Source organism: Schistocerca gregaria, chromosome 2 (assembly GCF_023897955.1).
Source record: "Schistocerca gregaria isolate iqSchGreg1 chromosome 2, iqSchGreg1.2, whole genome shotgun sequence".
NCBI lineage: Eukaryota > Metazoa > Arthropoda > Insecta > Orthoptera > Acrididae > Schistocerca > Schistocerca gregaria.
In genome coordinates, this window is record NC_064921.1 from 506,701,791 (window position 1) to 506,728,777 (window position 26,987).

The 26,987-nt window shown below is 38.6% G+C and overlaps 1 protein-coding gene across 1 annotated transcript in view; it reads right to left on the minus strand.

Moving 5' to 3' along the window:
- The window catches only part of LOC126328907 (cytoplasmic dynein 2 heavy chain 1), a 906,666-nt gene that overhangs the window by 835,353 nt on the left and 44,326 nt on the right, over positions 1 to 26,987 (minus strand). Inside the window, exon 3 of the mRNA XM_049996078.1 lies at positions 5,042 to 5,184. Coding sequence (XP_049852035.1) covers positions 5,042 to 5,184 — 143 coding nt within the window. The remainder of the gene's footprint in view (positions 1 to 5,041; positions 5,185 to 26,987) is intronic.

Genomic DNA, 26,987 nt, shown 5'->3' on the forward strand with positions numbered 1-26,987 from the left:
AGAACACATTGACACCGGTGTGTCAGACCCACCATACTTGCTCTGGACACTGCGAGAGGGCTGTACAAGCAATGATCACACGCACGGCACAGCGGACACACCAGGAACCGCGGTGTTGGCCGTCGAATGGCGCTAGCTGCGCAGCATTTGTGCACCGCCGCCATCAGTGTCAGCCAGTTTGCCGTGGCATATGGAGCTCCATCGCAGTCTTTAACACTGGTAGCATGCCGCGACAGCGTGGACGTGAACCGTATGTGCAGTTGACGGACTTTGAGCGAGGGCGTATAGTGGGCATGCGGGAGGCCGGGTGGACGTACCGCCAAATTGCTCAACATGTGGGGCGTGAGGTCTCCACAGTACATCGATGTTGTCGCCATTGGTCGGCGGAAGGTGCACGTGCCCGTCGACCTGGGACCGGACCGCAGCGACGCACGGATGCACGCCAAGACCATAGGAGCCTACGCAGTGCCGCCACTTCCCAGCAAATTAGGGACACTGTTGCTCCTGGGGTATCAGCGACGACCATTCGCAACCGTCTCCATGAAGCTGGGCTACGGTCCCACACACCGTTAGGCCGTCTTCCGCTCACGCCCCAACATCGTGCAGCCCGCCTCCAGTGGTGTCGCGACAGGTGTGAATGGAGGGACGAATGGAGACGTGTCGTCTTCAGCGATGAGAGTCGCTTCTGCCTTGGTGCCAATGATGGTCGTATGCGTGTTTGGCGCCATGCAGGTGAGTGCCACAATCAGGACTGCATACGACCGAGGCACACAGGGCCAACACCCGGCATCATGGTGTGGGGAGCGATCTCCTACACTGGCCGTACACCTCTGGTGATCGTCGAGGGGACACTGAATAGTGCACGGTACATCCAAACCGTCATCGAACCCATCGTTCTACCATTCCTAGACCGGCAAAGGGAACTTGCTGTTCCTACAGGACAATGCAGGTCCGCATGTATCCTGTGCCACCCAACGTGCTCTAGAAGGTGTAAGTCAACTACCCTGGCCAGCAAGATCTCCAGATCTGTCCCCCATTGAGCATGTTTGGGACTGGATGAAGTGTCGTCTCACGCGGTCTGAACGTCCAGCACGAACACTGGTCCAACTGAGGCGCCAGGTGGAAATGGCATGGCAAGCCGTTCCACAAGACTACATCCAGCATCTCTACGATCATCTCCATGGGAGAATAGCAGCTTGCATTGCTGCGAAAGGTGGATATACACTGTACTAGTGCCGACATTGTGCATGCTCTGTTGCCTGTGTCTATGTCCCTGTGGTTCTGTCAGTGTGATCATGTGATGTATCTGACCCCAGGAATGTGTCAATAAAGTTTCCCCTACCTGGGACAATGAATTCACGGTGTTATTATTTCAATTTCCAGGAGTGTATTTGAACAACATATCACCTACAAAAGCATGGGTGTGATGCAAAACATTCCAAAACAGTTAAGAGGAAAATGGGACCTGAAAGCTGAAAAGTATATTTTTGTTGGCTATTGTGAGAATTCAAAGGGCCACCGATTAATGGATCCATTGAATAACAGGATTGTTACAATCAGAGATTTAGCATTCTTTGAAAATAGAAAGGACACTGCATAGTTTTCGTGACTGTTAAATCTGTCAGTCTACAGAAATGGGGCCGTGCTCATTTTAACAGTAACTTTGATCTTTCTTGATGGAAAGAATAATATCGAAGAATAATACGAAAGAGCTGCGTTCGCGTTGTAAGGATAACTCGTACTTCATGCAAGTGCACAACTTGGAACTTTTCCAATACTTTCTCACTATTATGTATACATTTATTCCAAATGCATCGCTGTTAGACTCGACACAGGTGAAAAAGTAATAGTGAGTAAAACACATTTAGTGCCAGTAATTATATTTGCCTATCCTCATGAACCATGGACCTTGCTGTTGGTGGGGAGGCATGCGTGCCTCAGCGATACAGATAGCCGTACCGTAGGTACAACCACAACGAAGGGATATCTGTTGAGAGGCCAGACAAACGTGTGGTTCCTGAAGAGGGGCAGCAGCCTTTTCAGTAGTTGCAAGGGCAACAGTCTGGATGACTGACTGATCTGGCCTTGTAACAATAACCAAAACGGCCTTGCTGTGCTGGTACTGCGAACTACTAAGTTAACTGCACATAGTACCAAGAGTGAAACCTTATGTGAAGAAAGAGAGAGTGAAGAACAGGAAGAAGACAGTCAAAGGCAAATGGAGACTATTTATGATGACAATGAGTTTGAGGACAAACAAAATGAAGAGAACAATGTAAGGCGTTCTTCTTGTGTACCAAAAGGCAAATGGAGACTATTTATGATGACAATGATTTTGAGGACAAACAAAATGAAGAGAACAATGTAAGGTGTTCTTCTTGTGTACCAAAACCGAAAGAATATCCGGATTTTGAAAGGTATGCAACTAAGTCTTTTAATGATGAGCCAGCAACAGCAGAAGCAGCAATGAGCGGCCCGAACTCTCAAGAAAGGAAAGAAGTGATGGAGAGAGAATTGGAATCTTTATCTCAGAACAAAACTTTTGAATGGGTAAATATGCGAGCAGATAAGAAGCCATTACAGGAAAGGTGGGTATGCACCTTGAAGAGCTCTGAAAATTTATCACAAAGATATAAAGCACGGCTTGTAATAAAAGGATATTCACAAAAACAAGGGGTTGATTACACAGAAACTTTTTCACCCGTAGTCAAGTATGCCTCATTGAGATATCTTTTAGCCTTGGCAGCAAAACAAAACTTAACAATTCATCACATGGATGTAAAAACAGCATATTTAAATGGTAAATATGAGGAGGAGATATATGTCATTCCACCAAGAGATGCTATGAAAACCAGATCGGAAAGGGAAAAGATTTGGCATTTGCGAAAAAGGATTTATGGACTTAAACAAAGTGGACATTGCTGGAATTGATGTCTACATAAAACTCTAATAAATATGAGTATGAAGCAATCTAAGGCAGATCCCAGTATATACTATAAAAGTGAAAGAGAAAGGATAATAATAATGGCAATATGGGTGGACGACTTCTTTATCCTGGCTGAAAACGAAAGTCAAATAAGAATTTTTAAGAAAAGCTGCAAACCATGTTTAAGGTGCATGATTTGGGAGACGTCAAATGTTATTTAGGTATGCAGATTACTAAGGATGAAGAGTGACAAGAACTGAGAATAAATCGATCATCAGATACAGAAAAAATCTTAAAGAAATTTTGCATGATTGATTGTAAACCCATAACTACTCCAGTGAAAGTAAGAGTGAAGTTAAATATAAATGAGACAGCTGTGGAATGTGATAAGAATGATCCATATTTAGAAGCAGTAGGGAGTCTGTTATATTTGTCTCAAACATCACGACCCGATTGTTTTGCCACTAATACAGTGAGCAGATATTGCAGAGACCCTAAGGAAAAGCACTGGAAAGCTGTGATAAGGATATTCCGAAAACTACGTGGAACTTCAAACAACTAATTAAGATACCATAGAGAAGGGAATGCAAAACTAGAAGGTTACAGTGATGCAGACTGGGGGTGCGAATTGGGAGATAGGCACTCCACTACTGGCTACTGCTTTAAATTAATGGGAGGCCTCATTTCATGGTCCTGCCAAAATAAAAAAACTTTTGCATTTAGTATCGTAGAGGCCGAGTATATGGCGCTGTCTTACATCACACAGGAAGCAACATGGCTAAGAATATTAACATGTGAAATAGAACCCAATTTAATAGTGGAACCCATAACAATCTTCTGTGACAATAAAGGAGCCATTAACCTAGCTAAAAATGATGTCACTTGTGCTAGAACAAAACATATTAATATAAGGCACCATTTTATTCGGGACCACATAGAGCAACAGAACATCGGCACGGAGTACTTGCACTCAGAAGACATGTTGGCTGACCTTCTGACAAAACCCTTCGACAAAGAGAAGTTTGAAAAGATTGTGGGACTATTTGGTTTATCTTGTGAAGGCAAGCCACAAAATACATGTTAAAAGGGGGGATTGGAATTGTTTGAACAATATATTTCATGTGAAACGGCAGCGAAGTGCATCATGTGGAATATGATAGACCTCTCTGGTGCTATTGTACGCTCTGAGTTTTACATATGTAATTAAATGTTCCTTGGTCACTGTGTTCAATTTATTTTACCTGGAAGTGCAAATGTAGTTACTGGCACTAAATGTGTTTTACTCACTATACATATTCACCTGTGTCAACTCTAACAAAAGTAGCTATAGAAACTTCTTTTTGTGGTTGTTTAAATCAGCTAAAACTGATCTGTATTATTAACCACAAATATCATTAAGGAGTAGATTTACTATGAAGTGAGTTTAAGGACTCTGAAATCAATGAAGAGGCATCCATAAAATGTGTGGTTGTGCGGTAATCAGCCGTGCCCTTACAATGGAGCCAAAATCAGACTATTCCAATGCTGTCCCACTGGGAAAGCATGCCTCTCCTCACACTCACAGGCAGGCAGGGGTAGTTTAGGCTACCTGCCAGACTGTGGCCAGTGCAGTACAACTGTGTACACTGCAGTTTAGCTGCGAGACTGTCTAAATATCAAATGCTTGCCCAATCTTATCCACCAGGGCCTGTGCGCACCTGGCTGGCCCCTGGGCAGGCATGTGAACTGTAACAGCCTACCTTAAATGATTTAAAGAAATCATGGGAAACCTAAGTCATGACAGTTAGATGGTGATTTTAATCCCATCTCTCTCAAATACAAAAAGACAGAACGGCTAGTCAGTACTCGCCTTCAGGAAGCAAAATCGCTGTAGTGCCAATAGACATATTTTCTCTATTTTTAAATGTGTCTATCAGCAGATACAGAATTTTGCATCCCAGCAAAAGTCAGATTTTAATTATTTTTTTCATTTCTTATGTGCACATACATTACATACATGTAACGGAAGTCACTCAGTGTTGCAATACAAATAAATTATTTGAAAATCATGCAAATATGTTTGCAATTACAGTGCTAAAGAAACAGACAGAAATATTAATGGATTCCAAAGCTCACCCTTGTACTAAGTTGCAGCTTTGCATCTTTGTGGACCACAGACAGTGTCACAAGACTTCTATCATCCAAAAATTCATCAAGGCCTTTGTCTGAGCCTAGTTCTTTGTACTGATCATCATTCAGTGTTACATCAAAATGATATGCTGTAAAGGAAACAATAAGTCTTTCACTGGTACTTTACCAAAAAAGTTGTACAAACATAGTGTCTTTGGCTTTTTAGATGTCCTTAATCCACCTGATGATGAAAGTGCACTCCTTCAAAACATGTAGTGGATACAAGAATAAGTGTGATTGGTTACAGTAATTTGTATGTTCCAACAAATAACACTTGATTACTTGAGAAATAAAAAAATGAAAATAATATACTAATTATAAAATGCCAAAAACTGTTTTATAATAACGATAAAAATAATTTTAAAACTTGGTTTTCATAGCCATCCTGAGGGATATGCTAGAAATTCCTACCCAGCCCTACTGTGAGGAGCTATGATGAGAGGCAAAAGTTAAGTAGTCATTTCAGGTTTCCACTGTCACCACCCAAAATGAAGAGCAAGTCTTGACACACTACACACTGCTAGAGAAGGAAAGAATGACAAACAGGGCAGTCCAAAAATCTGGAGGCAAATTAGCAGAGAGTTAATTCAGGAATGGTGCCTGGAACAAGCTACATTATGGCAGAGTAGTTCATTTTGCCACTCACAGCTTGCAGGTTTTTTTTTTTTTAACTTCCAGACCTCTTCTCCCAATGATACATGTTTCTATGCCTGCATGTAGGGAGATTTTATACTGTGCTGTTGCATGTGTTACACAGGTCTCCTTAGTTGCTACATCTGCTAGTTTATTGCCCAGAACCCACAGATACAGTTCTTGTCACTTATAACAAGCAGAATATCACTAAATTTCCTACTTGGTGTAGGTGGAGAAGAGTGATCTGCATGGTCAGGACTGGTCTGATAGGAAATTGCAAAGAAGGGCTTGGGCTTGCACTGTTCTAAGGAAAATGGAGAAGCTGAGAAATTTCGCAGCTCAAATATGTCCTATCTGATTCACTTTCTTTTGTGTTTCCTGTGAGATGCCACACTGTGGTGTAATGCACCTTTTCAAACAAAATCCTACATCACAAGCTGGAGATAATGCTGTAACAAAGAGAAGGTCCTGGTAGTAAATCCTATTGTTGAAACTATCATCCTTCTTTGTGATAGCTATATGGTGATGGAAGACTAGATCTAGGCTGGCAGATTGGTTGTTTAGCACCTCCCAAATTGCCCAGTCACATTCCTGATAGTACATTATAGTAATGTGGACTTTTTGAAAAAAAAGTTTAAGGTGTTCAGAAATCCACACTATATCTTCTTGCTATCCTTCATATTATGGCACAAGCAGGACCCTCCTACCCAACAATGTGTGAAATTCTCAGTAGCTGGTCAGCATTTGAAGCTCTACTGTGCTCCATGCCTGCCCTGATTGCAGTGTGGCACTCTTCACTCCAATTGTTGACAGGCAGTCTTTCTACAAAGGTAATCCCAAAAGTAAGCTCTCCAAAGAACTGGGGCTGCAGGGAAAATGTTTGAATTGTTGTTGGCCACAATGTTTTTTTCCTTCACCATTCTCTGCAGAAACCATCACACATCCACTGGAGTCTTGGCCTGGCAGCCAATTGTAATGGGGCTCCTATCAGCCACTACCGCCAGGTATACATTTCATGCAGTTATTTGGGTTTTTAGTACAAAAGGCATTAAACCAATCAACAGCTGACAGAAGTGTATGGAGAGTCATGTATGGATGTTAAAAATGTCCGCAAGCGGTGCAGAGAGTCTGCAGGTGGTTGTACTGAAATTCATGATGAGAAAAGAAGCGGGAGACTGCCAATTCTCGAACAGACAATCACAAAGGTTGAAGAAATTGTGCTTCAGGATGGCAGATCACTTTCAATGAGCTCTGCAATGTTGTTCCTGAGGTTTCTCGAAGCACCGTGTACCAGACTTTTGAATGAAGTGTTGCAATTTTGGAAGGTCTGCAAAAGATGGGACCCACTAATGCTCACAGATCACCACAAACAGCAATGCGTTGAAACTTCCCACCAATTTCTTCAATGTTATGCAGATGGAAAGGACAACCTTTTGAATTTAATAGTCATGGGTGATGAAACCTGGGCTTTCCACTTCACACCAGAGGTCAAACACCAATCACTTGAATGGCAGCATCCCAATTCACCCATGCCGCAAAAATTCAAAAGAACACAATCTGCCGGTAAAGCCATGGTCTATTTTATGTGCAGATAATACAAAGTATATGGACGCTATATATCTGGAAGAAAGGACAAAGTTTAGCACCTCTACCTGCTAGGGTCACTTGTTCTTAGATGCTGCAGCTTGGATGTGTGCTATGGCCTTGGAAGAATGGCCCTCACAATAACAGTAGCAATTTTTGTAGAAGTTACTTGCATGTCCCATAGATCACTTGAGTGGGTTTTATCAAAATGCTGCAGAATGAGTCAGTTTGCAATACATGATTAGTATTAACATTAGTGAACACAAATATTTTTACGCCTACTGATGAAACTGTTTTTTTAACTGGCTACCAGTTGTCAAGAAGAAATTCATCAATACAATAGGTGTTCTGCAGAAGAAATAATTTTAAAATTATTTAATTGGATAGATAAAAAATCTACTCACCAAGCAGCAGCAGAACATACATATAAAAGACCGTTGTGATTGGCAAGCTTTCAGAGCCAGTGGCTCCTTCTTCAGACAGAAGGGTTGAAGAGGAAGGAAGAAGGGTGAAGGAAAAGGATTGGAGAGTTCTAGGAAATGGGGTATATTTTGGGAAAGTCACTCAGAACCGCTGGCCAGGGGAGAACTACCGTACAGGATGAGAAGGAATGACTGATTGTTGGGGACTGCATCAGATGACATTGGAAAACCTGATTTTAAATCACATTTAAAAATGGTTCAAATGGCTCTGAGCACTACAGGACTTAACTTCTGAGGTCATCAGTCCCCTAGACTAACTAACCTAAGGACATCACAAACATCCATGCCCAAGGCAGGATTCGAACCTGTAACCGTAGAGGTCACGCAGTTCCAGACTGAAGCGCCTAGAACCATTCGGCCACCGTGGCTGACTCACATTTAAAACTTGCTTTCCTAAATGTCAGATACTTTATGTTAAGGGGGTTGTATGATGTCATATTATTTATTACCACCAATTTTTCATCGTGATCAGACAGATCTTTAGCAATTGGGTACATGTTGTTTCAACCTGAGCACTGTCTATGAAACATTATCAACCAATGTCACACAATTTTGCTGCACATGAGTTGGAAAACTAACTGCTGAAATTACATTGAAATGCCCGAATAATTATTCTAGTTCATTTTTCCTGTCTGTACCTTTTAAGAAATCTACATTGAAATCTCACACACTATTAACCATTTCTTCTTGTCTGACAGGTAGATCAAAATGCATCTAGATTTCTCATAAGTAGCTGAAAGTTTCCTAGAGGGATCTATACACTGTTACAATTATCAGAGAAGTATTCTCCAGTAACAACTCACAGGCACATACTTCTATGTTCTAATCAACAGAAAAACTATTTGTTCCAGTATTTGTTATTTTGTGTCTACTTTTAAATATGTTGCAACTCCTCTTTTTTTAGATGTTCACATTACACAAAAATGATGTAAGTCTATAATCCATGAAGAAAAAACAAAATAATTTTTAAAACTGTTATTCTGTCATTCATTCTCAGACTTTTGCTCTGACAATATGTGACATTTTGCTCAGTCAAAATGTATTCTCACTATGCTTTTACAGCATATCTGAAGAGAGTTACCTGCCAATGTATAAAGAAGCTTAAACAGATTGGTTATGAAAGAGAAATGTTTTTTGTCAGTAAATAGCTTTGACAAGGGTTCCAGTTGCTTTTCAGTGCCTAGCACTGAATACACTGCAAAGGAAAAAGAAGTCCACTAAGGAGGACAGAAGTTCCATTATTCAGATCTTATTAGCAGGTCTTGATAATAATTAATTTATGACATAGGCAACCATGAAAAATATTTTATGTAACATTCATTGATCAACCAAAAGACTCAGATCAAAAATAAACACTCTATTTTGTGCACCCTAGTGAAGGTGCAAATGTGGACAGCAACACATTACCTTCACACCAGCAGTTCACCATAATGACACACATACCTACACAACTTAGGTGAGCTGTATCTGTGATGACTGATTTCTTTTCTATCATTTTGAGTGTATCTGTGTGGTAATAACTAGATGTTGAGCAATTTAGTGATGAATGTTGTTTTAAATTGGTAGTAGCAGTTAGTGATTTGATGCTGCTATAGGACTAAGTTAATTTTTATTAGCTGCACACTTGAATTTACTGTGTCCCTGTCACTATCCATAGATGGAGGGCAATTTACAGGAAAGATATTTAAAAACTGGAAGAATTAATCAATCCATGTAAGACAAACTTAAGGCCGGCCACGGTGGTCTAGCGGTTCTAGGCGCTCAGTCCAGAACCGCGCGAGTGCTACGGTCGCAGGTTCGAATCCTGCCTCGGGCATGGATGTGTGTGATGTCCTTAGGTTAGTTAGGTTTAAGTAGTTCTAAGTTCTAGGGGACTGATGACCACAGATGTTAAGTCCCATAGTGTTCAGAGCCATTTGAGCCATTTGACAAACTTAAAAAATTATTTTAAAATCTCTAGTGATGAATTAAAAACTGAATTAAGTAATAAGACAGATAACAGAAAAACAAATTGTCTAAGAAGTCCAGACAGGGAAAGAGATTAATGTTAAGATTTCAGAATTTCAAGAAGCTATAAAGACTTTAAAAGGAAAGTTACAAATAGATGTGAACAATCAATATGATTTAGTATGAAATGAGGTGAATAAACAATTTCATGAATTAGACTGTGACTTGAAACACATGAAAGAAGTTTAACAATATTCATGAGCAAATCTGAGACACTCAGATAAGGTTGAATGTATTACAGGATATGAAAGATTTGAATGTATTACAGGATACGAATGATTTGAATGTTATGATCAGTTCACACTCACTCTCACAAAAGTCTGTAGGACAAGTGTTCAAAGCATTATCTGATTGTTTGGCCAGCCAGAATGTAATATTTGTATTCCTATTAGATCTGCATTTACGACATAGTGAATCTTAATGACAGGTGTCCTAGTAAGTGTGTTGAAGTGTACAACTATCCCAGATTAAGAGTATGAAACAAACTTATTTTATGAGATATATGCACATGAAGACTTAACTCTGGAACACAGTGTATCTCAAAGAAGAGTGAATATCAAGCAATGGAAAATCCAGGGTGGAATGTAACATCTCCAGTATACAGGAAGAGTGATTATGAGTGAAGATACCACAGTATACAGTAGTTAAGTAGTAGGTTAATGAGAATGTTAGCATTCATGGATGTGCAGTTGTAGATTTAAAACAGGGATACATATTACATAAGCTGTTATGTGAATCACTGCTTGTGAAAGGAAGGTTAGCAAGTGGTGGATTCTGTCTAATCTAAGCAATTCTATGTTATGTAAAGGTAAAGTATTGACTAATAACTACATTAATAAATTGATTGGAGGTAAATATTTAAGATACATCTAATGTCCAAACCCAGGTGGTGGTTATGTTACTTCATGTTGTTCTCGGGTAGACAGAGCGAGGTAAATTAGTCATTACAACATGAAAGCTTATGTTCAAAAATTTTTGATAAATTTTTAAATAACTTTTTACATGTTTTCAATGAAACTTTTCCACCCGTAGTCTGTCACAAAAAGGCAAGTAATAAACTAAGTGGATTACTACTGGCATAATAACATCTATATCAACTACATGCTGATCTGAAATCCAGTAACAGTCCTGAGTTCATTAACTATGTTAAATAATATTAAAAAAATATTTAAGAAGGTTGTAAAAGCAGCAAAAGAAGTGGTAAATACTAAATTTATCAGAAAGCACAAAAATAAATCCAAGACAGTATGGACAGTTGTCAAATCTGAACTTGTAATCAATCCTAGCCACCAGGAAATTTCTAAAGGAAAAATACAAGACAAAATAATTGTAAATCCCACTCAAACATCGGAAAATTTTAACAAACTTTTTATAATGGTGGCAAAATCTGATGCCGATGTAGATGGACACTCCTAAGATAACATACATTTATTCTGGTCAAGTCAGAGCAAGAATGAGTGTCTAATTAAATTTGACAAAGTTTGAGTATAAGATGTAGAAAAAACAATATTAAACCTAAAAAATAAAGTTATGTGGGATAGGTTGATTATTATAAAAGCAGCCTGAAATATAATAGCACACAAGCTATCTGAAATAATTACTCATTCACTTAAAGAATGCTACATTCTAGACATTGTAAAATATGCAGAAGTGAAACCATTATTTCAAAATGGTTCTACAGAAGATATGGGAAATTACCATCTGATTTACCTTCTTCCTGTGTTTTCTGAAATATTTAAAATGATGATTGCAATCAAAATTCAAAATTTATGTCACAAATTTAATATAATCCCAAAAAATCAATTTGGCTTCCTAAAAAGCAAAAGTGCAATTAATGCAATTAACAAATTCATAAATGAAGTTAGTTCCACCTTAGATAAATCACAAAAAGCAGCAGAAATATTTGGTGACTTAGCCAAAGTGTTCAACTGTGTGAACCACTCACTATTAGTATATAAAGTGAAAAAATATGGAATTGGGCACTGCCTTACAGCAGTATAAGTCATATTTGTCAAAGAGACAGCAAACGTTAGTCATAAGATCAGATAAGGAAAATACTCCTTGAAATGGAGAACTATCTCACAGGGGGTGCCACAAGGATCAATTCTGAGACTAATACTTTTTTCTTTTTTTCCTTACTCATAAATATAAACATCATTCAGTTTCATTCACTGATGATACATCAGTTCTGATAGAAAATAAAAATTCAGAAGAAATTCCCAAAAATATCATAAAAAACTCTAGAAAATCTACATGTGTGGTTCCATCTAAAGGGCCTAAAACTAAATATTTCAAAAACACAGGTAATGCAGTTAAAGGTAAAACAGTCTAAAATAAATGATATTCAAATTATGCATGGAAATCTGGAACCAAACAAAGAAGAATGTGTTAAATTCTTAGAAATGCAGTTGGACAGAAATCTGTCATTGTCCTCACATATAGACTATTTAAGAAATAAACTGAACAGCCTGGCATTTGCTATGTCAATCTTAGGCAATTTCACTGCCACAGTGACAAAAAAGGTAATGTACCATAGCTATTAAGGGAATATGGCATGGTCTTTTGGGGAAATGCTAGCAAATTGACAAGAATATTAATGTTCCGGAAAAAGTTATAATGAACGTGAGTAGCGCAAAGCCAAGAGAATCTTGTCAGCCTCTATTAAGATACCTAAACATGCAAAGTGTTCCCTTACTGTATTTATATGAAATAATTCTTTTCACAAATAATAATCCAGAACTGTTTGCTCCAAATAACTTCTGGTACAGACATGAAACCAGAAACAAAAAAGGTTCATGCTTCCTGCATATAAACACAATCTTTTTGCACAGACCCCACAACATAGATATACATAATAAGGTATTTTATAGTTATAGTCAATGTTGTATTCCATGTACAATCTATTATAGTTATAAGCTTGATGAGTCTCCTGTACACTAAATCAATGATTTAACATGTATGTTATGAGACAATAAAATTCTGATTATGATTCTGACTATTACATAACTGGTGTCAGAACTGGAGAGATTTATTCATTCATGAGCTGATTAAACAGATTTGTTATTTTATTTTTTTACCTTAGGTGCATTAGCCTTATTAAGCATTTATTTATTTATTATTGAACTTGAAGAAAGAAATCAGCAAGTTCATCACACATTACCATGGACCATATCAAACAGTTAGTCTCCCCATCCTAAAGAAGTGATTGTTGTAGATCCCAGGACAAGTCAAGAAAAGGTTTATATAATATCAAAATAAGATATAGAAAATTATAATAACAAAAATGCACTCAGGAGAGTCTGCAGTCTTCGCAGATTCAGTGGACTGACAATCGTCATTTACTGAATGTGTTTCAGTCTTTAATATTTCATTTTCTCTGTACCAGTTTCTTGTACTCTTACCTTTTCCATATCGTCTATGCTAGAATTTTCCTTCTACTGTCATATCACAATAACATAAACCATATATAAATGCAGAAAATTAGAATAACAAAACTGATTATTCTGTCACAAAACTATACGAACTACCACAGACATAAAATTATGTTAATTAGTAGTAAATATTAACAAAATTAGGAAAAGGATAGTCTCCTACTCACCGTTGAGTTGCAGACAGGCACAATGAAAGGACTGTTGCACATGATATCTTCCAGTCAAAGCCTTCTTCAGCAAAGAAAACACACACACATTCACACAAGTAAGTACACCTCCTGCGCACATGACTGCTACCACCACCAGCCCCAAACGGGATGTGACTGTCACCCACTAGTTCCTGCCCCCTCTGTCCTATCACCTCCACCCATTTCATGTCCCCTCACCCTCACTGTGTACCACCCTCTTCAGATGTACCCAACCAAATTTTTCCCTTCCCTGTTCCTCTCCTTTTCTGCTCCCTATTTGTTCTCCCATACTCCACCTCCCAACATTGCACCTGGCAGTCTCGTCAGGCCACCATCTAGTACCCACACGCCCCGCCAGACATTGCTTTTCTCTCCTTCCACCCATATCCAGCTATCCCTTCCCCTTCCCTATATCACTCCAGATTGCTCTTCAAATGACAGTCGCATTTCGGTCGGAGCTGCCAGAGGTAGTTTTCATATGTGCATAATGTGTGTTTCCTTGTGTTTGGGTACACTCTCTCTCTCTCTCTCTCTCTCTCTCTCTCTCTCTCTCTCTCTCTCTCTCTGAAGAAGGCCTTGGTCAAAAGCTATAATGTGTAACAATCTTTTCATTATGTCCATCTGCAACTCAATGTGTCATCTTTACAGTGCGTAGCAATCTATTCTTTTGCTAATGTTGTTTAAATTCCAACCTGGAGATTCTGTTGTTCAGCAGTAAATATTAGGTTCATTTACTAAGTACACAGTTACTTATTATTGTTCATGATATAATGAAGTGGCCCACACTGGAATCATCAGGTGGAGTATCAAGGGCATTATTATAAAAAGCAATCTAACTACTTTCTTGCAGTTGAATACTGTGGGTAGGGTCAGTAAATGTAGGGTCCTGAAAATTATACTCTGAAAAAAAAACAGTTTTGACTAGTTCTTGAACTGAATGTTAACTTTTTTGAAGAATTTGTATGTGTACAACACCATTCATAAATTCCAGAAAACATAGTAATCTGTATACTGAAATGGAACTTTTGTAGAACGTTCTACAATACTTGAAAAATACATAAATAAACACTGAGAATATTATTACATATGTTTTCTAGTACAGGATTTTGATACTTTTTCTTTCCTTTTATGAGAAGTATGGTTAGGTTTGTAACATTTATTATAGGGGCACTTAAATACAATAATTAAATGAGTAATTCCAACCCCTAGACAATCTTACCTGCCAAAATATTCACGCTGGTAAGCATACTACTACACCAGTCATATTCTATTACAAAACACATATTTTTTGGTGTGTTACTACTCACTCTCTGTTGGCTTCAAATAGGGGCCTGTATGGGGATAGCCGGGAGAGTCCATTCTGTAGGGTTGCCAAAAATTTTCATTCTCTGGGTCTTCAGCAAAAAACTTGACTGGCTCTATTTTCCGCTATCCATTGCAGGAACCCTTTTTAATTCAGTGTCACACTGTGATACCCAAACCTGTCTACACAGGAATGCCCAAGGAGTAACACACACACACACACACACACACACACACACACACACACACACACGCATCACAGTACCCAAGCAAAATACTTTTGCGTAATGGTATTTACAAGCATCAAATGTATATAGCAGGAAGTCAAATCAACTTCTGTGTTCAAGATAAAGAACATAAGTTAACATAACAGAACCCTTATTGCAATGTACTGCACGTTAGCAATGTCACATTGACCAGGGGAAAGGAAAGGAATTGCACACATTCCCTAAATTAAGTTATGACATACTAACATCCAGGCAAAGTGGTTGCAAATTGCCTAGGAGTACAATGAGAGCGTGACAGCAAATTATTCAAGTAATATACTACTGTATGACCATCTCCCCAAAACATTAATGGAGAAAGATAGGGGGGATGTTAGTACAGAGGAAGGACAACACTGTCATTTGTAAATGGGTGCAACAGATCAGCTGAAGTCATACCTTAAGGGAGAAATTTCTTAAAATATGTAAATAGGGAAGGAAGAGGATCCTTCAGGTTGTTTTAGTGATGTAGGGTACCTCATATATTGAACGAAAAGGTTAATAGGATCAGGGAAGACAGGAGCTATACCAAGATTAGATAGATCCATAAAAGTTATGACCAATACTGTGTTAGGGGTATGGATTTTGAAAGGAACACTAGCACTGTAAGGATTGCACGTGATTGAGAAATATGTTCCTACAGAAGAAGATATCTAAACAGTTCTTACAGAAGTAAGGAATGGTAGTGAAGTGTAATAAAGTATACTGTCTGAAAGAAGCCGCATAAATATTCAGTCAGTTCTTGATAAGATTCCAAAGTGGTGCAGAATTGCCAACCTGCTTTGAATGTCAGAAACGTAAAATTGTGCCTGTCACAAAACAGAAAAAAAACATAGCATCCTATGATTATAATATCAAAGAGTCACAGTTGAAATCAGCCAACTGACACAAATACCAACATATAACATATTGTAGGGATATGAAATGGAATAATCACATGGGCTCAATCATGGATAAAGCACATACCAGACTTTGGTCTATTGTTAGAATACTGGAGAAATGCAATCACCTACAGAGGAGATCCCTTACAAATTACTCATGCAACCCATTCTAGAATATTGCTTAGGAGTGTGGAACCCATACCAATACTCATAGGACTAACATGGGATACTGAACATATACACAGAAGGGCAGCACAAATGGTTACAGGTTTGTTTGACTCATGTGAGAGTGTACAAAGGAGCTGAAGAAACAACTGGCACACTCTTGAAGATAGACTTAAATTGTCCCAAGAAAGCCTACTTACAAAGTTTCAAGAACTGGCTGCAATTGGTAACTAGGCACATACTAGAAGCCCCTATGTATCACTAATATAGTAATTGTGAGGACAAGATCAGATTAATTGCAGCATGCTCAAATGCATTTAAACAGGCATTATTCCCGTACTCCATATGTGAATGGAATGGGAAGAAACCCTAATAACTGGCAGAATGGGACATAGACTCTGCCATGCACTTCACGTTGGTCTGCACAATATAGATATGGATGTAGACCTAGATGTAGTGAATTTTGTTTCCTATGTGTGAAGAGTTTTCCAAACTAGTATAGGAAGACTTACCTTTACCATGCGGGTTAGTGAAAGAGACGTGTACATACAGGCATGAAAGTAAATGCAGATGTCAGAGTTTCGCAATTGATGATATGGGGTTGTGATTACTTTTAGCATGTACCTCCCCTGAGAAGTAATGTTCATTGAAAATGAATATAAATGTACTATGTATAGGATAGGTAATCACAGCAGCAAGTTAGTGATTATCTCATTAAACATAAAGAGGCAACATTGATAATATAGGGTGGAAAACCAAAAAGAAGCTTGTTTAATTTCTCTCATAAGCATACTCTAGTTTATTGCAATGGTACTGAAGTAACAATCAGTTAACCACGTCAAAAAGTTGCCTATTGATTTTTTGAATATGTGAAAACAAACACTTCATCTTATAATCAACAGAAAAGTGAAGTGGAGATTTTCCGCAGATAATTAGTTATAAGTGTCATACATAAATAAAATAATAAACTTATAAAAGACACATCGAAAAAAATATAGTAAATTAAAAGAATTCAAAATTACATTAACCACATATATGTGCTCTGTAGCACCAACCGCAAAAAATGGAGACAGGAATTGAGATTATCAGAAGTTATTAACTACGAGAAGAGCTATGTTCTTGGTTTCTTTTTTTGATATATTATAATAAATGTTTTCTTCTCAGTTGAAAATATCTTGGAATTATTACAAACAACAATGTGGTAACATTTATTTGTTATTTTCAGATTGTTATTAGTTATTTAAAAAAAAGTAACTTTCACAACATCTTTCATTTCAGTGCGTAGACATGTAACACATGATCTTAGGGAAAATGATGGGTTATACTCCCTGTCCTTCTAAATGACGAAAATTTAATAATTTGTTTGATTAATAGTCACATTTTGGGCACCATTTTGTGCAAGATGTGGTCTATTATTATGTGCAGGTAATGCAAGGTACATGGGCAAGACAGGACAAAATTTAGTGGTTGGTTGGTTGGTTGCTTGGGGAAGGAGACCAGACAGCATGGTCATCGGTCTCATCGGATTAGGGAAGGATGGGGAAGGAAGTCAGCCGTGCCCTTTCAGAGGAACCATCCCAGCATTTGCCTGGAGTGATTTAGGGAAATCACGGAAAACCTAAATCAGGATGGCCGGACGCGGAAAATTAAATGTCTCAAACTGCTGCGGACCACGTGTTCTTAGATGTCGCAGCTTGGAGGTGTGTTGCACCTATGAAAGAATGGCACTCAGAATAATAACAGTGATATCATTGAAGCAAAAACAAAAAAGTTTTAAAACTGTCATTCTGTCATTTGTTCTCAAATTTTTTGCTCTGTCAAAATGTATTCTCACTGGGCAGTTGAATGAGACATGAATACTATTTTGTATTACTGGCTGGATAATGAATCAGAGTTCTTGAATTGGAAACACTTTATGACTTTTAACTGCAAAGCCATAAATGGAAATCAATGAAATGCTTTTAGAGCTGGCTCCTAAACAGACACCATCAAACAGATCTGAAATAAACCTTCTAGGAAATTTAATATTAAATGTTCTTATTTGTATTTTTTTCTCAGTGAGAAACTTTACCTCTTCATTCTGCTGCAGTGATAGCCTTGAATACAGCCACTGCAGAAGTTGCTAATTGTTGACTGTGTCACCTGACGAAAGGAAATCATTTTTCGATGCAGTGAGATGAACTATTTGTCAAATAAATAGACAGGCACAGTAATTCACTTCAGGTTCTTAATATTAGCCCAAAATCCAATCTTATTAACAAAACTGTTAGAATAGGAAGAGCGATAAAAATGTTCGCGTCCTCTCTTCCTCAAAACACACCACAGACTCCTCTTTTTTTTTTTGTTTGTAGATTTAAAAAAAAAAGTGACAGTCACATCTCTCTGATCTAGCAGCATCTCTGCGGAAGTGCATCACTACCTTTTGTATCTTACATATACCTCTTTGGAAACATCTAGCAAGTGCCATTACAGACAACATATGTGTAATTCAAGCAGTTGTTATACAACCGTATTATACATATCCAATTAGAGGTATGTGCCAATGAATAAATAAGATTTAACAGACTGGTGTTAAAAGGAGAAATATTTTTGACCAAAATATCAATTTGACAATGATTCCAGCTTTCTTTCAGTCTCTAGCACCGAAGACACTGCAAAGGAAAAGATCAGGAGCACGGTTATTCAGATCTTATTACCAGATACGAATTATAATTAATTTATGAAATAGGCAACCAAAGAAAATGTGTTAAGTAGTATTCACTGATCAACAAAAGGATACAGATCAAAAGTAAACACTCCAAGCTGTAGAGTATTGTTTCCCAGCTTCAGATTAGTTATGGTTTTGCCACAACTCTTGTAATTATTTGTTAAATAATTCCTTTTAGTATTAAATTCTAATAGTTATTAGACTATTGTCATCAACAGCAGCAACCATTTGCTAGACACTGCTAAATGAAGGTCTCCACCAGACTTCTCTGTGCACTGTGGTACACATCTATGCCGCCTCTCCGTATGTTCTGATTTTGCCTACCTACCACGCATTAGGTTCTCGTCTTGGGCTTTTCTTATCTCTTGGAATCCAGCAAAGTCAGTCCTTGTTCCACCTAGCTTCTGTTTGCCTGGCTACATGTCCCACCTGCCTTCATTTCATTTTCACCACAGTCTGAGTCAAGGAAAATCACTCAAGTTATAGATAAACATAAAATACCAAGATAGTCATCTGTATGATTAAATATATACAATAATTTGAAGTACATATAAAGGAATATGAATTTTTAGTTTTGTTCCAGTGTAACACAACAGCTTTGTCTCCATATATGGCCGTCTCAACACTAAGACACCGAATAGGAGTATCCAGAAAGATATCTATATAGGTACCATTCCATCTCTAAGCTATACATGAAAATGGGAATAGTGGCAGGGAGGTGGCAGTATGAGGCAGTACAGACTTAGGAAAGTTACCATTCACTAATACCTGTTACAAGTAATCACCTATTTTGATTGTGTAATAAACACAGATTCTCCAAAAGAACAAATTTATTGACAAATAGTAAACATAACTAATTGTAACGCAAAGAATACTAACATGAAAAACAGATGACACTGACATAAAAACAAATAACAATAGCAACATTCTCCCCATATTTTTCTGCCAAAGGTATGACCAGCCACTTGGGTGACATCTTATCTACCAATAGTAGTGATGGTGGTTGTCTGGGCCTTCTCCTTTCCATACTGCCTGAGCTCTGAACAGCATGCAGCTAAATATGGTACTGACAGATTAATTCCTTCATAAAAACACATGATTTCACATTAAATATTAATAATAGCACTCTTGTCTTCACAATTGTGGCTTTTGGGAAGTGTGAGCAGTAGGTGTCTGTTGGTTCCCTTGGAGTGGCAGAAAAGAAGAAGGGACTACACACGAGCCCAAAGGATGTCACTGTAACTGATAAACAGTTCTTTTTCCGGTATTTATGCATTCTTATGTTTCCCTTTCAATGATGCTATACCAGAAAAAAATCTCATCAGATCCCTATCATCCAGGGTTGTAGGTGAAATCCAAGTACATACCTGTTACTGAGACAGTCGTCAAGATACCATTCATTTCAAATATAAAGTGATTACAAACATTAATTCTCCCAACAATTCAGAATCTCTTTGAATGACTGATTGATCTTGATGATGACTGTCATACAGCCCACGTCCCAGAAGCTGCAGATAGTATCTTCAGACAGGGTGACAATATTCACTGTTGAGTAACTAATGGATACTCCTGAATGGCTGCTATGAAGTACCCAACCAATCTTCAAAGATATTAGTGCAAAGGATGGATAAATAAGTACTGGCACAGCATGATTAAGTGTTTACCAATGCTGATAAATAAATGTTGTACGACTAGGGCCTCCCATCAGGTAGACTGTTCACCGGGTGCAAGTCCTTTGATTTGATGCCACTTCAGTGACTTGCGCATCGATGGGGATGAAATGATGATGATTAGGACAACATAACACCCAGTCCCTGAGCAGAAAATCTCCGACCCAGCCGGGAATCAAACCCAGGCCCACAGGATTGACATTCTGTTGTGCTGACCACTCAGCAACCGGGAGTGGACACCAATACTGGTGCGCACCTATGAATAATCTCACTGGAAGATCCAATGTGTATCTAGGATCAGCTAATTGTAATTTTTGTGTCTTAGTCAAAATTTCTGAACCTTGAGGAACAGTTAGATGTTGCCAGAAGGAATGTGAACTCTCGAAGGTAGTAAGACAGATTTCTTGAATGTTATGCATACTTCTCAGGTTTAACTCAACAATGTGGTATCAAGATGTTGTAACACAGAAGTCTCAAGGGATGGATTGTCAGAAATTCAGTGGCATTGGTTTTCAATTTCAAGCTGTCAGCTGAGAATTTGCTTATGAAACTAGACTGACTGCTGCCAACCAAAACTCAATGAGTGACCATACTAAAACTGAAGGTCTTACAATGAACAGATGTGTGATTTGAAGATATGTGAAACTCAATGACACTCAGCACACATTGCCAACTGAAGTAGAATTTGTGAGAGCCGTTTCAGAGACAGAGTTCTCATTGCAGGTGCTGACGGATTTGTGATGGCTTACAGTACAAGCAAAAGGCTCTCCCTTCATGGCACAGTTGTTAACATCACAAACATCATTGAGGCACAGGAAACAACATCTATTTGGTTTCAGTTTTGTTATATGCTTGTCAGAATTCGTTAATGTTACTCTCTTGGGACCAGTGATCTCAATGCACAAAAAACATACAGTATGGCTTTCTCCTCTTGGATTTGCATTGTGACCATCTGATCTAGAATTATCAGCTGCAGAAGGAGGCAAACTTGTGGGGTTATATTCTCCTCTTGTTTTCTGTGGAGTGAGTGTTCCATGTAATTCTTGATCAAAAACTTGAATAATTTCATAATATTTTCTTCTGATAATTGCTCCCAATTCGCACAAATAATCCATCACTTGCACATATTGTCAGGGAAAGCATATAGTATCTTTTGTGTGTGTACAGGTTCATACACATTCACAGTTTCACTTAGCAAATGAAGATTTATGAAAGTTAACTAAGGCGTGGAAAGATATTCCTGATGGGTTTTATTTTATTGAGATACCCCAGGTGAGCTATGACTATTCAGTTGTGACCTCCAAATGACATGTTCAGTATACTCTTTATGTATCTGTATGTTGACGTCACTGAGATACCATCTAAGAGCAGTTCTGCTACTCATTAAATATATTCTTTGAGAAAAGTATGTTTATTAACAGTTGACAGAGAGGGGGTGTCTTCATTGGAGGATTTAAGACTGGTCCCAGAAACATGGCAGTTTATGGTGCCAAAGGAAAAGGACACTTAAGTGATGGCAGCTTTACAGAATTAGTGAATGACACCACAAATGAAGGCCTGTTCTATACTATCAACTGTGAAATGGAAACAGAAAGATTACTTTCAATGCCTTTCACTGGCTCTAGAATAGCAAGCTTTTCTTTGTCTATGTACTCTTTGCATGTGACAATGCTGCTTTCATAACCATCATGGACAAAAGGTCATGAATGGCACTGTGTAGATGCAACAGAAGTACTAAAAACTCTTCTAAGCAACTCTTACAACATTGCCATTCCTTAAGCAGTGAGTGATCTTTTAACTCATTGGTTATGGTGGTGATCCTCTTGATATTGGTCCTCTCCTACACTTCCTTTCTTTTATGAGTGTGCAGCATGTTCTTGTCTGCCACATTCATTGTTGCTAACAACTGTTACCAAAGACATTGAAACAAATGATGCAATATGCCAAGGAATTCAATACCTGTAAGCACATTTTATTCATTGTATGCAAGTGTAGTGATGTAGGAAATGCTAGACAACAATGGAGCACATGTGACAACAGAAAATCTGAAACTTCCTGGCAGATTAAAACTGTGTGTCGGGCCGAGACCCGAACTCAGGACCTTTGCCTTTCGCGGGCAAGTGCTCTACCAACTAAGCTACCCAAGCACGACTCACGCCCCGTCCTCACAGCTTTACTTCTGCCAGTACCTCGTCTCCTACCTTCCAAACTTTACAGAAGCTCTCCTGCGAAAGTAGGAGACGAGGTACTGGCAGAAGTAAAGCTGTGACGACGGGGCGTGAGTCGTGCTTGGGTAGCTCAGTTGGTAGAGCACTTGCCCGCAAAAGGCAAAGGTCCTGAGTTCAGGTCTCGGCCCGGCACACAGTTTTAGTCTGCCAGGCAGTTTCATATCAGCACACACTGTGCTGCAGAGTGAAAAACTCATTCTGGGAACAGAAAATCTATTTGCAAACTTTTAACATGTTATGCATACTCAGTAAACAAAAGCAATGATAGGTGTCAGTTTACAAGCACACTGCCACAGTTGTATAGTCAAACATACCACATTCACTATGTATCTCTTGCTATTACTCCCCCCACATACACACTACTGTTGAGCACACAAGACCATGACTACTAGCCTAATATGAACATGCTTCCTTCAAAACTCTGGATTCAAAATAAGACAGATTAAGGTACAACATGTGACATTTTCTCCTCTAATAAACAACCTTAATGGCAAAGAGTAAACATAAAAAAATTTATGTTGAAGAATCACAGATAAAGTTAACATTAAGTATATAACAATGTACAACTAAGGATGATATATAAAAATGAGCTTAATTGTAACTCACATCAGTGAATGGTAATTTCATATGCTTATCTCCTTCTAGTCCACCCATCCCCCTCCACACTTACCACAAGCAGCTTAGCATGATGCATATGTAGGTACATTTGTACATATCTAGAAATCCTCCCCCCCCCCCCCCCCCAGCCGCCCCTGCCCCCCCCCCCCCTCAGTATTTTCATGATGAGGCATCCACACACATTGCACAGTGATAAAGTTACATGTCTAAGGCTGCAATTATTTGGAGCAGTGTGGCATGATCAGAGTTGCACAGCGCAGCAAACAGGGCAGCATCGGTGAAACGAAGCAATGCTGCTCAATGGATGTGGTTATAGTGGCACTGCAAGCAGAGCTGCACAGCATTAGAGTTGCACTGAGCAAATCAAATATGTTTGTTTCTGAGAGCAGCGAGCAGACCGTTTGAGTGACTCCAGCTGCATTCAAACTACACCAAGAGCATTCGGCTGTTGCTGTGGGTAGCAGGGTCACTAGTGTTGCTGGTGCTGGTGTTTCTTCTGTTGTACTGTTGAGAAAGTGGCATCAGCAGGTGCATTAATAGCAGCTGTTTCTTCTTGGCATCCACTATGGGGCCAGCAAAAGAACTAGAGGTTGCAGGAGTATTACAGACGACGAGTACAAAATACATTCCCTTATTCTCTTGTTTCTTTCACTGTCTTAAAATGGCGGACAATAATAAAGGTGAAGTAACAAGTAACAAACTCACGAAAATCATGTTTTTAATATGTGCAAAAAGTTTTCAAAACCATCTCATTTGGACAGCTTTATTTGAAGCTATGTTAAAGTTTCCTACTGTCTGCTAAGTGCCTTGTATAGAAAGCTCGATGTTGCTCTCTGACACTGAAGGATCCTTATAGGTCAATGACAGTGTCGTGAAGCACATCTACATTTCACAATATCATCAGTAAAATCTGGTGAGGTTTGTACTGATATCCAAAATATGCTCCACTTTGCATTCATTATACCTAAAGCACATTCAATTAATTGTCATGGTCTGGAAGAGTGTCTGTCAAAATATTCTTTCACTGGATCTAAAACTCATCAACAGTAACAGTTAAAAAAGGCCATAACAATGGATATGACCCATCCCCTACGAATGCAAAAGGCAACGTAGCTAAGGTCTTCGGTATTGGAGAGTCTGGTGGTATACTTCTTGCATCAAATACACTATAACAATGAATCTATCACTTTTGCTTTCCTTCTTGTGTCACCCAACATCAATTATAATGAATTTCCTCTGCAACTGCTTGTACGATGATTTGAATGAATATGTTTTACAGTTATATGCATTGTACCAGAATTTTCTGAGCATTTTAGACAAATGAGTTTTCTGTCAACATAACTGACTGCATCTAGGAAGTTCTGTATGTTGTATAAATCATTTACAGCATTTAGAAAATCATTTTCAGAAGTCACTCGTGTGTTTTCACATGAGGTAATCCCACAACACTTTGAGAGTTGACTCCACAATTCCTGCAACGGTTATGAATCCTATAGTGAATGTCAGAGCCACATCTCAAAACTGATACAAGTCTCATTTCACCAGCTGTGCATTACCTTTAAAATTATACTATTCCACTGAAAAAATCTTCAGTTACTTCTATGGCCCATCAGATAAGGAAGTTATGCACAGTAACCATTTGGCAACCTACTTTTCTCATTGTGTGCTATCATTTACCAAATTCTTGTTTCAATATCTCAACGCATTTATAAGATACAAAGATATTATGAATATTTCATTCTCAATTTATCACCTGGACAGGCGAGCAGAACGGGGAGTGCTATAGTGACCCATTTTCTCGAGAAGTTTACATAATAGTTCAATATGTTAACCAGATTTGGTATGCAGCAACATGTGACCTAACATGCACCAAATGCCAATTCATAGCGATCTTTATTTTTCAATCCAAACTATTTGATTTTCTGATACTATCTTGATTAATTTTGAAAAATCACTATAACTATGATGATTAATGAAATGATAAACAGTTCCTCATGATGCTGACGAATAAAACTACTAGATGCATGACAATACCGCCACCCCCCCCCCCCCCCCCAAGTAGTTTCTTTAAAATCATTTGAGAATGACTGCAGATTGACCAGCTTGAGCCTGTCGGATGCCGCACCACTCCCTGGTGGATAGTTAAATTGTACATGAATTGTAAAGGTTAATTGCAATTGACTCCAACTGTAACTTAATATCAAGATATTACCTGATATTATTAAGAAAACCTATTCTACTGTATGTGGTCAACGGCAATGAAATAGTCTCATTATGGCAACAAAGCACATCTGCCTGACACACAGCTCTGCTCTGCCCAGTAGCACTGCTTCACTATAATCACTGGAACCAAGCTGAATATAAGCTTGATTTATTATTATTCCTGGTGCAGTGTTGTTGTTGTTGTGGTCTTCAGTCCCAAGACTGGTTTGATGCAGCTCTCCATGCTACTCTATCCTGTGCAAGCTTCTTCATCTGACAGTACCTACTGCAACCTACATCCTTCTGAATCTGCTTAGTGCATTCATCTCTTGGTCTCCCTCTACGATTTTCACCCTCCACGCTGCCCTACAATACTAAATTGGTGATACCTTTATACCTCAGAACATGTCCTACCAACCGATCCCTTCTTCTAGTCAAGTTGTGCCACAAACTTCTCTTCTCCCCAATCCTATTCAATACTTCCTCATTAGTTATGTGATCTACCCATCTAACATTCAGCACTCTTCTGTAATACCACATTTCGAAAGCTTCTATTCTCTTCTTGTCCACAATATTTATCGTCCATGTTTCACTTCCATCCATGGCTACACTCCATACAAATACTTTCAGAAACAACTTCCTGACACTTAAATCTATACTCGATGTTAACAAATTTCTCTTCTTCAGAAACGCTTTCCTTGACATTGCCAATCTACATTTTATATGCTCTCTACATCGACCATCATCAGTTATTTTGCTCCCCAAATAGCAAAACTCCTTTACTACTTTAAGTGTCTAATTTCCTAGAGTAATTCCCTCAGCATCACCCGACTTAATTCGACTACATTCCATTATCCTCGTTTTGCTTTTGTTGATGTTCATCTTATATACTCCTCTCAAGACACTGTTCATTCCATTCAACTGCTCTTCCAAGTCCCTTGCTGTCTCTGACAGAATTACAATGTCAATGGCGAACCTCAAAGTTTTTATTTCTTCTCCATGGATTTTAATACCTACTCCGAATTTTTCTTTTGTTTCCTTTACTGCTTGCTCAATATACAGATTGAATACCATAGGGGAGAGGCTACAACCCTGTCTCACTCCCTTCCCAACCACTGCTTCCCTTTCATGCCCCTCGACTCTTATAACTGTCACCTGGTTTCTGTACAAATTGTAAATAGCCTTTAGTCCCTGTATTTTACCTCTGCCACATTTAGAATTTGAAAGAGAGTATTCCAGTCAACATTGTCAGAAGCTTTCTCTAAGTCTACAAATGCTAGAAACGTAAGTTTGCCTTGCCTTAATCTTTCTTCTAAGATAAGTCGTAAGGTCAGTATTGCCTCACGTGTTACAGTATCTCTAGGGAATCCATCCTGATCTTCCCCGAGGTCGGCTTCTACTAGCTTTTCCATTCGTCTGTAGAGAATTTGTGTAAGTATTTTGCAGCTATGGCTTATTAAACTGATTATTCGGTAATTTTCACAACTGTCAACACCTGCTTTCTTTGGGATTGGAATTATTATATTCTTCT